Source organism: Pongo pygmaeus, chromosome 1 (genome assembly GCF_028885625.2).
Source record: "Pongo pygmaeus isolate AG05252 chromosome 1, NHGRI_mPonPyg2-v2.0_pri, whole genome shotgun sequence".
Classification (NCBI taxonomy): domain Eukaryota; kingdom Metazoa; phylum Chordata; class Mammalia; order Primates; family Hominidae; genus Pongo; species Pongo pygmaeus.
In genome coordinates, this window is record NC_072373.2 from 114030774 (window position 1) to 114044393 (window position 13620).

At 47.2% G+C, this 13620-nt stretch overlaps 1 protein-coding gene across 1 annotated transcript in view; it reads right to left on the minus strand.

Annotated features, from left to right (window-relative positions):
- Positions 1–13620, minus strand: part of VANGL1 (VANGL planar cell polarity protein 1) — a 55988-nt gene that overhangs the window by 21492 nt on the left and 20876 nt on the right. Inside the window, exon 4 of the mRNA XM_054442287.2 lies at positions 12100–12707. Coding sequence (XP_054298262.1) covers positions 12100–12707 — 608 coding nt within the window. The remainder of the gene's footprint in view (positions 1–12099; positions 12708–13620) is intronic.

Genomic DNA, 13620 nt, shown 5'->3' on the forward strand with positions numbered 1-13620 from the left:
AAATGAGCCAAGATGGGCCCACTGTGCACAGTTTTCCTTAGGGACTGGGGCCACAAAGTTATGCTACTCTTTGTTTTCATGCACTACTTCCTGCCAACTCTCAGCCTCCTGAAAATCAAACCTACCTATAGGGAGGCATCCATTGTAGGAGTACTAGATTCCAGAAGGTCTAGATTCCTGCTATCTACCCTGTAATCCTGTATAAGTCATTTCCCCTTTCTTGGCCTTTTTCTTGGCCTTTGATAAAGAGATAACACCAACTACTGCATGTGGTTGTTGAGAAGAGCAAATGAAATAATGACAGTGAAGGCATTTATAAACTATAATGCATTGTACAAACACAAAAGTTATCACATTACTAATAATAAGCATGAACATTTTGCAGCGGGGATGGGGTTGGTTGGTGGCTAGAATATACACACAGCCCTAGGCACAAAAGCATGACCCCACTTCCATTTATACTGAACCTCAAAATTTTAGAAATGGAAGGAATCTTAGTGTTCACCCAAGCAGAGATTCAAGAATCAGAGAAATCAAGAGTCCATCAGTCCAATCTCCCAATCCATATACCAATTATTTTTTTAAATTATTTTATTTATTTAGAGATGGAGTCTCGCTCCGTCGCCCAAGCTGGAGTGCAGTGGTGTATCTCAGCTCACTGCAACCTCTGCCTCCCAGGTCCAAGCAATTCTCTTGCCTCAAATCCCAAGTAGCTGGGATTACAGGCACACACCACCATGCCTGGCTGATTTTTAATGGAGATGGGGTTTCGCCATGTTGGCCAGGCTGGTCTTGCACTCCTGACCTCAGATGATCCACCTGCCTCGGCCTCCCAAAGTGCTGGGATTACAGGTGTGAGTCACCAAACCTGGCCAATTTTTATTTTTATTTTTGAGACAGTCTCCTTTGTCGTCCAGGATGGAGTGCAGTGGTGCAATCTCAGCTAACTGCAACCTCTGCTTCCCAGGTTCAAGCAATTCTCATGCCTCAGCCTCCGGAGTAGCTGGGACTACAGGCACATGCCACCATGCCTGGCTAATTTTTTGTATTTTAGTAGAGACGGGGTTTCACCATGTTGCTCAGGCTGGCTCAAACTTCTGGCCTTAAGGGATCCACCCATTTCAGCCTACCAAAGTGCTGGGATTACAGGCGTGAGCCACTGTGCCTGGCATCCATATAACAATTCTTTTTACAAGCTCCCAGATGACATCCAGCCTTTGCTTGAAAAGAAAGTTCACTTTCACACTGAAATGACCTTTTAGTTCTACCACTGGTTCACCCCATGCTTTGTTCTGAACTCAAGTCCCCCTTTCTTGTGAAAGCCTTTTAGATACTTGAAGGAAACAATCGTGACCATAAACCACCTCCATTTTAACTCCCTTATTTTATAGCTAAAGGAACCAAAGCCTAAAAAAATGTGTGCACACATGCACACATACACACAGACGTACACACGGTCCCTTCTATTTCCCATTCATTCACCCTCCCTTGAACTTGATTGTGGCTTCTGCAATCAAACTTGTACTCTTACATGTTATTAAAATCCGAAATTAACATTGAGCTTTAGAGCTCATCCAGGCTGATGCCCTCACACTTTATGGCCTGCAACTTCTCCCTGAGCAGGGAGAAGGGATGAAGACATCCCCCATGGACAAGTCCTTTTCAAGTTTTTGCCACATCTTTTCAAATATGAATTTGATCCCTTCAGCTAGGTCAACAAAAACAGCTTTCTTCACACATGGAAAATGTCAAAGTACTTCTTGTATGCTAATTCCCCAAATACATGCCAGGTCATTCTTCTCATTACCTAGGTACGTGCTGACAGAAAAAGCACTAAAAAGTTCCCATCATAGAGTAAAATCTGAAAAGATCTCCTTTTAGGGCATGCAGTCACTATCCTGAAAGCCAGCTAAGGATGCTGCATTCAGAAAAATCTTAATAACTTGCCTCTCCAACTCCATCAAAAGCAGTCATAAATTATGAGCACCTGCTAAGTCCCTAGCACTGAGACCCAGATGTAAATGAAACCTTCAAGGGGCTTATGCTCCAATCAGTGGTGAGCACCACTCAAACAATAAGTACAGTCAAGTGATCCAGAGACCGTGACAGAACATGTACACCAGGAGAAGAGGGACGGTGTTTCCGCCAGGGATCCACAGTGGGGGCAAATCTGGGCTGTTAAGTCTTACAAGATGAATGATGGTCACACCAGGGACAACAGGCTGTAAAGCAAATTCCAGGCAGAGAAAGCAGTGTGAGCAGAAACAGGCTGGTGTTAATCCTCCCAAACATCCACAATAGAGCAACAGGGTCAGTGTTCAGTCACAGGACAGCACAACTTGGAGAAACCCATAGTGGCAAATAGTGTCTCCCAAAATTTGCATCTACCCAGAACTTCAGAATGTGACCTTAATTGGACACAGGGTCTTTGCAGATGTTATGTTTAGTTAAGGTAGAGTCATTCTGGTATCCTTATAAGAAAAGAGGCGGCCAGGCCTCTTTGGCTCATGCCTGTAATCCCAGCACTTTGGGAGGCTGACAAGGGCAGATCATTTGAGGTCAGGAGTTCAAGACCAGCCTGACCAACAAAGTGAAACCCTGTCTCTACTAAAAATACAAAAAGCAGCTGGGTGTGGTGGTGTGCACCTGTAATCCCAGCTACCAGGGAGGCTGAGGCAGGAGAATTGCTTGAACCTGGGAGGCAGAGGTTGCAGCGAGCTGAGATCGCACCAAGGCACTCCAGCCTGGGCAAAAGAGTAAGATTCTGTCTCAAAAAAAAAAAAAAAAAAAAGAGGACATACAGAGACCCACACAGAGGAGGTCATGTAATGATGGGGGCAGAAACTGGAGTGACACAGCCATAAACAAAGGAACACAAAGGGTTGCCAGCAGCCACCAGAAACTAGGAAGAGGCAAGGAAGGATTCTTCCCTAGAGCCTTTGCGGGGAGCACAGCTGTGCCAACACCTAGATTTTGTACTTTCTGAGAAGGAGAATTTTTAAGCCATCCAGTTTGTGCTATACTCTGTTACTTCAGCCTTAGGAAACTAATGTACTTGAACTTAGGGAAGGAGGGGTGGATGCAGGTAAGCGGCAAGGCTGGTCAATGGTAACGGAGGCTGCAGATGAATGCAAACGTGAGAGAATGGGAGGAAGGAGGGTCAGTGGACAGGGACAACCAAAGGAGGCCAGTACTGACGGCTGCCCAGGCACTAAGGCCACTCATTACCTACTTTTTAAGGTGTGCCTGCTCTGGTGGCTGCATTTTAGGGCCCAAACCCAGGTCTTTGAGAAAACTCTAAAATGCAGAACCCCCAATACAAGTTGATTCAGCTTTCTGTGAAAACCTGCAGCTAGGGTGCAATAGCTGATGCTTTCAGTTTTACCCACCTGCTACTTTCCAGAAGAGTCCGTAAGAGCTAAATCTACCTGAACGTGTGGGCTTCACTGCTCCCCACACTTGGAGATAAATGACTTCAGTCTGACAGTCAGGACCATTTGTGGCAATATTTGTGTGAGTCCCAGAGAAGAGAATATAATTAGCCCCTGGACGCTGAACGCCACCGCCTTCACTGACAACCAGGTACATGAGTGTTTATATCTCCTGGCCCTTCTGCCTTTTAATTAAACTGTTTGTCTCACAGCTGCATTTGGCAAGTTAGCTTACACAAGTCCTATAGATAACAGGCAATAATCACCTTGGAACTTGAGAAGGACAAAGAGGTGCAAAAACTGGAATTAGCTCATGTTTACTGACAGGTCTGGTTTAAACTGCACAACAAAGGCCTGGACTTGGTTGGACTTTCAAGATAGAGGGGGAGGGCCACAGGTTTCTGCTTGAGGTCTTGAGACACAGGAGACTGACCATCCCGCAAAGGGAAACAGATCAGAGGCTCTGTGTGGCTGCTGAGGCCCATGGGAAGGCTCTTCCTTGGGCCACCTGGATTCACTCGTGCCTCGGGCCTGCTGGTGCCTCAGCTACACAAAAGCTTCAGCAGCTGAATTCTTTGAACCAATATCCGAAGGCTGGAAAGCGTACCTGGCTTTTGGTTTGAAATTCAAGCTGTGGACAAGCCCTGCAGGGTATCCCCACTGAAAGATGAACAAGCAGATCGGCAGCCTAGGATATCTAATCCCAGAGCGCCAAGGAAGTGGAATCAGTAGGACTTGGGAATCACAGAATGATCTCCAAAGTGCAGTGTGGGGGACACCCAGAGCACTTCTCCATGAGTCCCTAATAATACAAATAAAACTATACCCAGAGCATGCCCAGAGGACACCATTCTCTATCAACACTGGGAGGAGTTTGTGAGAACCAGAAGTAGCTAACAGCTCATGCAATTACCTGGTTCTTCTGGTCTCAGCAACTAAGCAATACAAGGTTGTCAACATGTGCACCCCTCCTGGGCTTAACACCATGACCCAGTGGCAGTTCTGAGTGCAGAGACACACTGCTGGTCTCCTCCTGAGGAGCTGAGCCAGTTATGGCTGAAGCCCTCTGGCTGCCTTCCCCACAGCACAGCGATGCTGGCAGACCTCCCCTACTGGGGCACCTAGGAGACACGCTTCCCTACAAGTGAGGGGTTTGGCTCTGCCACAGTCTGCCTGGGGAGCATGCAGCCCTGCTTGTAGGTCGCGGCACAAACCTCGCCACGCTGCCATTTCCTTGCACGGTCCAACCTGCACTGTGCCTCCCCTGCCTGGGATGGGAACTCTGCTCTCTCCGCGTCTTAAATTACAGTGATGAATCACACCAAGATAAACAGCAGAGATATGGGGATCAAAGACAGCAGCCTGCTTAGGGTGCTCTAAGAAAAAGATTTAGATATGGACTCGAAACACCTCCACTCCACCCAGGATGCTGGACTGCTGCCTTGCCTTCCTCGTGAGTAAGTAGGAAGGAGCACACCACGAAAAGTCCGGAGCTGAGGCTCCTGGCCTGCCCAAGCGGATCCCGGCTCCCCGAAACCTGGGCTGGAGCAGAGCTGAGTGGTGGCTTTGCAGCCAGGGAAAGGAGGCCGCAGGCTGTTCTCCCTCCTGAGTGCTCGCACCCCACCACTTTCACACCGTGTCAAGTCACACCCAGCCACTCGTGGTGAGTGTGGAGAATACGGGACCTGGCCTGCAGCAAGAATCCTCCAGGGAAACCAACAGCACAGCATTCAGGGAGTGTGACCCATCTCCCAGGGGCCAGGGGCCCTCAGGAGACCATGAAAACCAGCTTCACCTTTGCCAGCTCCTTTTCCTGTGAGTCCTCTGGGCCTCAGCGCAAGGCTGTGGGCAGACGCCGTGCGAGGGAAGCCATCCCAGCTGCAGCCGCTGGCAGGAGTCAGCTGAATAAACACAGGGCTTCAGTGTGCAGCACCTTACACTCTCATTAAAGCCACTTTTAACAGGCACCACAGCACCAAACCACAAACGGCAGCTCCACTCCCGCCTTCAAAACTCTCCCACAGCAAAGCATGGCCTGAGCAAAACCCTCCACGCTCTATGTATTAGCCCTTACTTGTTCTTGTCCTTTGCTTTGCTATGGAGTGGGGCTAAGGACTGGCAAAATATCTTTATTAAAAAGTAAGTACAGGAGTACAAAAACACACATTTCTAAAAATGAGATGGTATATGAACCCACAATCGTAGTAACATGAGCCAAAACCACTGATGGTCATTTAAGAATTTTCCCAACGTTGCAGCCACTGGCTCTGGGCTCTCAGAGACCGTTGGTGCTCATCGCGAATATGGGATGGAGGGTGTGGCCCAGCATGAGAGACATGCCTACCAGTAATGTAATCACTGGCTTGGACATTACTTGACCCAGAATCACAAACATAAGATCTCAAAAGGAGCTAGAAATATCCTGGAATTACTAGAGCAACTTTAACCTCCCTAGAAGACTCTCCCTTTGTCACTTAGAACTAGAAAATCAAAGTGCAATCCAGAGAAGCAAGGCCCCCTTGCAAGCTGGGAGGATGCATGCATGAGCTGGAGAGAGGACAAGATGAGCTCTATTCAACAGGTCAAAAGTCTTTGGGGTCAAAAGTCTCCAGTGTATGTAATATTCCTGTCTCAGCTCAGGCTGCTGTATCAAAATGCTACAGACTAGGTAGCTTAAACAACAGAAATTTATTTTCTTACAGTTCTGGAGGTTGGGGGTCCAAGATCAAGGCTCTAGCCAACCTGGTTCCTGTTGAGGGCTCTCTTCTGGGCTTACAGATGGCCACCTTCTTTCTGGGGCCTCACACAGCCTTTTCTAAGGGTGTGTGCAGAGACAGAGCAAGCTCTCTGGTATCTGTTCTTGTAAGGACGCCAGTCTTATGGGATCAGGGCCCCACACTATGACTACATTTAACCTCAATTACTTCCTTAGAGGCTCCATCTCCAAATACGCCACACTGGAGGTTAGGGCTTCCACATACGAATTTGGGGGGACCACAAACATTCAGTCCATAACACTTCCTTGAATATAATCACAATTGACAATGTGACAATCATAAACTTCCATTGCTTGAAAAGCAATCCAAGGATCATTTCTTCTAAAGCACATGTGGTTCTGTGATTAGTTACCACATCTTTGGTTAAAAGATCTGTATTAGTCCATTTTTATGCTGCTGATAAAGACATACCCAAGACTGGCTAATTTATATAGAAAAAGAGGTTTAATGGACTCACAGTTCCATGTGGCTGGGGAGGCCTCACAATCATGGCAGAAGGCAAGAGGCACATCTTACATTGCACATCTTACAGACAAGGAAGAAAATGAGAGCCACCTTTTATAAGGTTTCCTCTTATAAAACCATCAGATCTTGTGAGACTTACTCACTACCACAGGAACAGTATGGGGGAAATCACCCCCGTGATTCAATGAACTCCCACTGGGTCCCTCCCACAACATGTGGGAATTATGGGAGCTACAATTCAAGATGAGATTTGGGTGGGGACACAAAATCAAGGTCTACGGTCAGTGTCAATTTATAAGCTATTCTCTCTCAGTCTCAATGAATGAAGCATTTTTTACCCCAAAACTTTGACCCTGAAGCTTAAAAACCCAAACAGTTAAAACCTGCTGGCTGAATTAGGTACAAGGGAGCTTCAGCAATATAAATATCCTACAGAATGGGTCACTGTGGAAAGTTTCCCAGAGTGCTGAGTCATACCTGCTTTTGTGGTTTCTCTGTCTCCCTCCTTGTTGATGACTATCAGCTATCATTTTTTATTGATGTTCATATACCTCCTTAAAGCAGCACTTTTTCCCCTCAAAATATATTAGTTCTGGGCTTTTTAAGGTATAGAAATCAATAATTAAATTTGTTAGAACTATATGCAAAATAAGAATAAACAAGACTCTGAGAAAGACAGCCCGAGGTGGTTGTGGGAGTCTGCGACATTGAACTTAACATCCTAGTAGCCTCTGTCTTGTGTCGTCCTCTCTCCTTAAATGTGGGATAGGGCTGTGGCTTGCTTTCACCAGGAGAATGCAGTAGAAATACTACTGGGACAGTTCCAGGCCCAGACCTTAAAAGGCCTGGGAGCTTCTGCTTTTGTGCTCCTGGGAGCCCTGAGCTGCCATTTAAGAAGTCTAGCAACCCTAATGAGGAAACAACAAGGAAAGGCCACGAGAAGGAGAGAATATACAGGAAAAGAAGGAAGAGAGAATACACAGGAAAAGAAAGTCAGCCTCGGCTGACTCACCATGTGAGTATAATCACACAGGACCATGGGCGGGATCAGCTAAAGAACCTCCTGGCTGAGCCCAATCCATGCTGCAGAATTGTGAGAAATACTGAATTGGTTGTTTTAAGCTACTAAGTGGTGGGGTAGTTGTTACACAACAGTAGATAAAATATATTTTCTTTGAGACATGTGAAGTATAGGAAGTTAAAAAGGTCTGACCAAAGGCTCAAACCTACTGCTGTGACTTTAAGGACCAGGCTTTGTCAACTGAGTGAATATAATAACCAGTGGAGCTAAGGAATGGACCTCAGAGTGCAAGCCATCTTGACAATCCTGCACATTCTCTGTTCCAGCCCTAAGCTCTGTGTTAAGTGAAATAGGATAATGTATACAAAAATATCTGGCACCCAGGCTGGCACATGAGAAACACTCAAAAAATGCTTCTGGGTTTGTTCATGTGTTCCTAAAGCAGTGACGTGAACATGAACCTATCTATTCAGAGGTAGTATGGTGAAATGGGTAAGATCATTCTGGAACCAGAGAGCCTGGGCTCAAATCCTGGTTCCCACAATTACAAAGTGTGGGGCCTTAGACTTACCTAACTCTCCCACGCCTCGGTTTGCTCATCTGAAAAGGAGGCTACCAGAACCTACCTCACATGATTGTTGGGAAAACTGAGTTGCACATTAAAAGATTAGAAGGTACCTGGCTCCCAGTAAGACTATGTAATTGTTTATTGTTAAGGTTTTCTTTATCTGTCTCTGTTGTTCTACCATTTCACATTCCACCAGTCAATTACACTAGTGCCTGTGCACCAGTATTCACACTATTTCCCTTTAGAGGTTTCAAAACTGAAAAATGATTAAGATAATTGAATGCCAATTTTTAGGCTCTTCTATTCTTCTGGGTTTCTCCTCAAATAAAGTCATATCAACAGTCATTAGTCTCTGGTAACATCCTGGAAAAGTTAGCAACTTATTGTGAGAACAGGGCCAAGAAAAGTGACGAGCAAGGTGTGTATGGAAAATGACAAAGCGACTGTGTGAGACACCAGGACGCTGTGGAGAGCGCGGTGGGGTAAGCGGTGTGATGCACAGGAAGGTGCTGATTCCCTGTGACCTTGAGCAGGTCCCTAACCCTGGAGCTTAGGGACCTCAACTGTAAGAGGGGACACCTCTACCCCACCTGCTCTGACCTCTGACAGGGCAGCAAGGAGGGGTAAATGAGTCCAAACCTATGAAAAGCTTTTCATAACTCCTAGGGCACTGGGCAGAGGTTAGGAAGTATCTCAATCTATTTATGGTATCTTACTTTCTGCAACAACTTTTTACATTTTTGAAAGTTTTCAAATAAGCCCAAAACTTCATTCCTGCCAACAAGCAGGGCCACAGCAAGTGCCTTTTATGAACTAACGAGACGCCTATTTTCTTTAAGAAACTAAAGAGTAGACATTCTTTAGACAACTCTCAGAAATAGCTCAGTCAATTCGATAAAATCATCTTTGAAAACATAAAAAAGAACTCACCATCACTTGGCACCTAAGCCCAATAGGGTGCTGCCACGGTGAAGGCTTTACATAAAGGGAGAGCCGACAGCCTGTGATTCTGCTGGGTCTGATGGAGACCTGCTATTCTGATTTCCAAGGCTTGCTTTGTCTATTCCCGCTCCCTCTTCCCTCCTGTCTGTTTCTACACTTTACAAAAGGCCTTAGAAGTTGTATTTCTGGCCTAGTAACTCTTCCAGCCACTGCTGGATTCAGACCAGATTTAGCCCAAGGATCGGCAGGTGACCAGGCCCACACAATGCCAGGAGGAAAGGTGCCAAGCCTGCTCCAGCTCTAGCAGACTGGCTGACACTTGGGCATCTGGCTCTCCCTGAGGGCTCCATTTGTCAGTAAAGACGTCCCTCTTTCTCCAGCCATTCTTTCCACCTTCTAACCCAGGCTCTCCATGAGAGGGACAAAGGGGGCCTTATTAAAGGCAGAGAGAGGAGGAACACCAATGGCCCTAAAAAGAAGCTGAAAGGATGAGGCTGGGGACCACCTCAAAACGCTCTCCCCAGGGCAGATGGGCACTTGCCACCTTTCAGTTCTCCCTGGGGAGCTGGGGTGACTGACTTGAGTTTTTGAAAGCCTGGACAGTTGTTGGTCATGGTGAGAGCAGACTGAAAGGTTTGCAGCAAGCCTGGGAGCCATGCGGCACAATCAGTCTGGCTTCTCCCATCCAGCTCTGCCCTGACCAGCAGAGCTGTGTGGTGAGAGGCGAGGGCTGCTGCTAATTACGTTTTCTGAACACGCCACAGGCATACTTTCCTCGGGCTGTTTGGTTTGTCCCCTCTCCACCCCCACTCAGATGCAGTGTGCAGCTCAACCAGTCGTACAGGGAGGAGCGATGTGGGAGCCCATGGGGGTAAGTCAGTCCCACCACCCTGCATAACCTATGGTGAGAAGACGCCCTGCCCTTTCCCACCTACACAGGTGGAATTCACACCAACTAGGGCTAAGGGCCAAAAAACAAAACCACCATAGACCTCACTCCTGGCCAGTGTCTTGGCTACTTACATACACAGAGTTCCAAATATCACTCATCTCCACTGAGACCACAGCTGGATTTTTCTCTACCGCTTTAACTGCAGCAAAACCCGTTCTGAGACAGACTGTCTCCTGCTCGGCTTTATTGCCGCCACAATCTGAAATTCTCTGTCCTCCTGTGTTCCTATCACCTATACCCCCAGGCCTGTTTCTGTACTTGTCCACCAGACAGCAGTGCACTGGTCTCTTTCCAAGTGACTGTGAGCACCACAGGTGCTGAGATAGAGCTCTGAAGGCAGCCAGCCTGGTGTGTCCAGGGCTCTGCACATAGCAGATGTTTAACACAAATCTGCTGGTCATTCCCTGATGCAAAACATGGGGAAAGAAAGCCTTCTGAGATGAATACACAGCAAAGTGGTGACCTACTTGTCTTCAGAGCCTGTAGGCATCTGTGAAGGACTCAAAACCCCAGATTTTTGGTGCACAGACATGTGACTTGGACACCAGTTTCCACCAAGGATCAGTTAGGGTGGCAGCAACCTTGAACGCTAGATCATCCCATCCTCGTAGCACAAGCCAAGCCAGAGGAATGGAGGAGGGTACACACCAACAGGAAGATGGTTTGGCAGCATGGCCTGACTCCAAATACAGGCTGAGCCACCTTCCTGGAGCCCAGCCAAATCTATGACAAAGCCGATTGTTCTGATACCTACTAAGGTGTGCCCTTGCTGATTTTGGCTGCTCTGCCAGCTACACGATCACAGCAGTAATAGCTGCGATGAACTAAGTGCCTACCCTGCCCCAAGCAGGATACACATATCAGCATATACTGCCTAAGGAGGGAGAGAGCCTGGGAGAGGGTAAAGGCTTTGACGTCAGATGTCCCAGGCTCTGCATTCACCCAGAGACCGTCTCAGTGCAAGCCATGCTCCATGCCAGGCACTAAGGATGTAATGAGGTAAAAGGGTGGCCCCTGGCCTCAGGGAGTTCATAGTCTGTGGAAGAAAACAGATGGAAAAATAGGCCACTAACCACACAGTGAGAGATGCCATTATGGGGGCATTCACTCAGCCCTGGCCTCATGACATCTGAGTGAATCCTAAATGAGGCTAGCCATATGTTTTTGTGCAAATTACTTAAATCCCCTAAGCCCTAGTTTCTTCATCTGTGACATAGGGATTAATAATACCTAGGTCACAGGGTTCTACGAAGACTAAATATACAATCTATATAAAGTGCTTACCTTGAAGCAAATAAAATGATGGTAATCACTCTTATTTAACCACAAAATAATAAGATTTTATGCAGTGATGTAAGTATGACAACCCAACTGACTTCTAACTTTTTCTCAGGCATACATTTTCACAACATTCAAGGATTACACATTTGGAGTCTCTAACCTGCACTTGATTCTTTATTGGAGGGTCCCTAGGATGACCATATAATTTACTGCCCAAACCAGGCCTCTGAGAGTGGGAAAAAAGGAACAATTCACGATTCCACTGGGACAACATGGTAAACCAGATGTCACATTTGGGACAAAATGGAGCTGCTAGTCACTTTATCCATTGTCCATTGGCCATTTTCAGAGTCAAAGAAGGCAGCCATCACTATGCATCTCCTTTCTCCATTATTTTTGGGGGCTGCCAATAACTTTGAGAACAGGCCCAGCAAAATCTCAACCCGGGTGACAGCCAGCAATTGCCCTGCGCCATCTAGAAGTCCAGAAACTCAATGAACATGGACACCCTCCCCACCCTCGCATCTCCTCCCCAAACCAGAAAAGAGTCAGACTCTGGTCCTAGCTCTTGGCATCTGTCACCACCCCTCACGTGCTACAGAGCAGCTGTCTCCCAGCAAGACATCAGCCATCCTTTCTGCCTCCTGGATGTTGCGTCTTACCTCAGGTGTCCCAGGCTGTAGAAGCGGGACTCGCCATCGGTGGAGCGGACCACCTGCAGCGTGAACATGGGCTGCAGCTGCCTGAGCTCCAGCAGGATGATGGCCAGGTAATGGATGAAGAGGAGGGCATCCACGAGGGAGACTGCATATTGCACAATGCCCTGGTAATTCCGATCCCGAGAGTCCAAAATGCGGACCCCGTAAAAAAGCCAATAGGAAACCACAAAGAGAAAGATGAGGACCAACAAAAGGGCACGAAACACAAACACCCGTGGCATGTCAGCTCTCCGCTTGCGGAAAAAAAGTGCCCAGGTCCCTATGAGCAGAATGAGGAGTTTGAATGCCACGGAGATAAACAGCCCCTCACAAATTGTGCCACAAGGCTCCAGCTCATCCCTCCACAGGATCGGAGGTAAAAGGATGAAGGCAATAGGGGTGAGGAAAACTAGAAGTCCAAGAAAGGAGGCGACGGTGAGGCCCAGGTAGCGTTTGCAATCCAGCCCCACGCTGTCCTCCATGTCCTTGCTGATCCTGGCAATGTCCTCTTGGGATATGCTGTGCTCCGAGGTGCCTGTGATGGCCGTGGTGGTCTCTCCCCAGTTGTCATCCTGGTGGGGAGAAGACAGTGAGGATGACATGATGCAGGTCATTTGTAAAAGCTACAAAGAGCAGTGAACATGCAGGGCCCGCGGCATCTACCCAGCCCCATTCATAAAGGCTTCCAGAAAATGAAAGCTTAACTCTTTAAATATTAGAACTTTTTAACTCACACAATTTTCATTGAAATTTTCAAAATGTATGAGGTATCTACCTTTTCAAACAGAGAAAACATAATGTGATCTTTCTGTCTGTTTGGCTGATTCATTAACATAACATTGATTATCATCCCCTGTGTTGAAAAGCCTTGAGCGGCTCTGAGCTGTTTGCCCTGCAATGCGCAATCCAGGTATTAGACTAATCTTGTGAGAGCTCATCTATAGAGATAAACCTCCTGCATCTTCTTTCCAATTCACGCTGGGTTATAAAGGCTTACGAAGTCCAATTTCTGGAGGTGGGAGTATTACTACACCCTTTAGCAGCCCAGAAGAGCAAAGGGCGTAGCAAGGGAACTTACACCACTACACAAACCCAAGCTTACCTGCAGCTAGGACCCACATTTTAAAATCTCTTTATGGACTGGGTGCGGTGGCTCACACCTGTAATCCCAGCACTTTGGAAGGCTGAGGCGGACGGATCACGAGCTCAGGAGATCGAGAACATCCTGGCCTACACGATGAAACCCCATCTCTACTAAAAATACAAAAATTAGCTAGGCGTGGTGGCGCTTGCCTGTAATCCCAGCTACTCAGGAGGCTGAGGCAGGAGAATCACTTGAACCCGGGAGTCAGAGGTTGCAGTGAGCTGAGATCGCGCCACTGTACTCCAGCCTGGGCTACAGAGCGAGACTCCGTCTCAAAAAAAAAAAAAAAAAAATCTCCTTATGATGTTCACAAGATCCACTTAACAAGTATCACTGTCAAG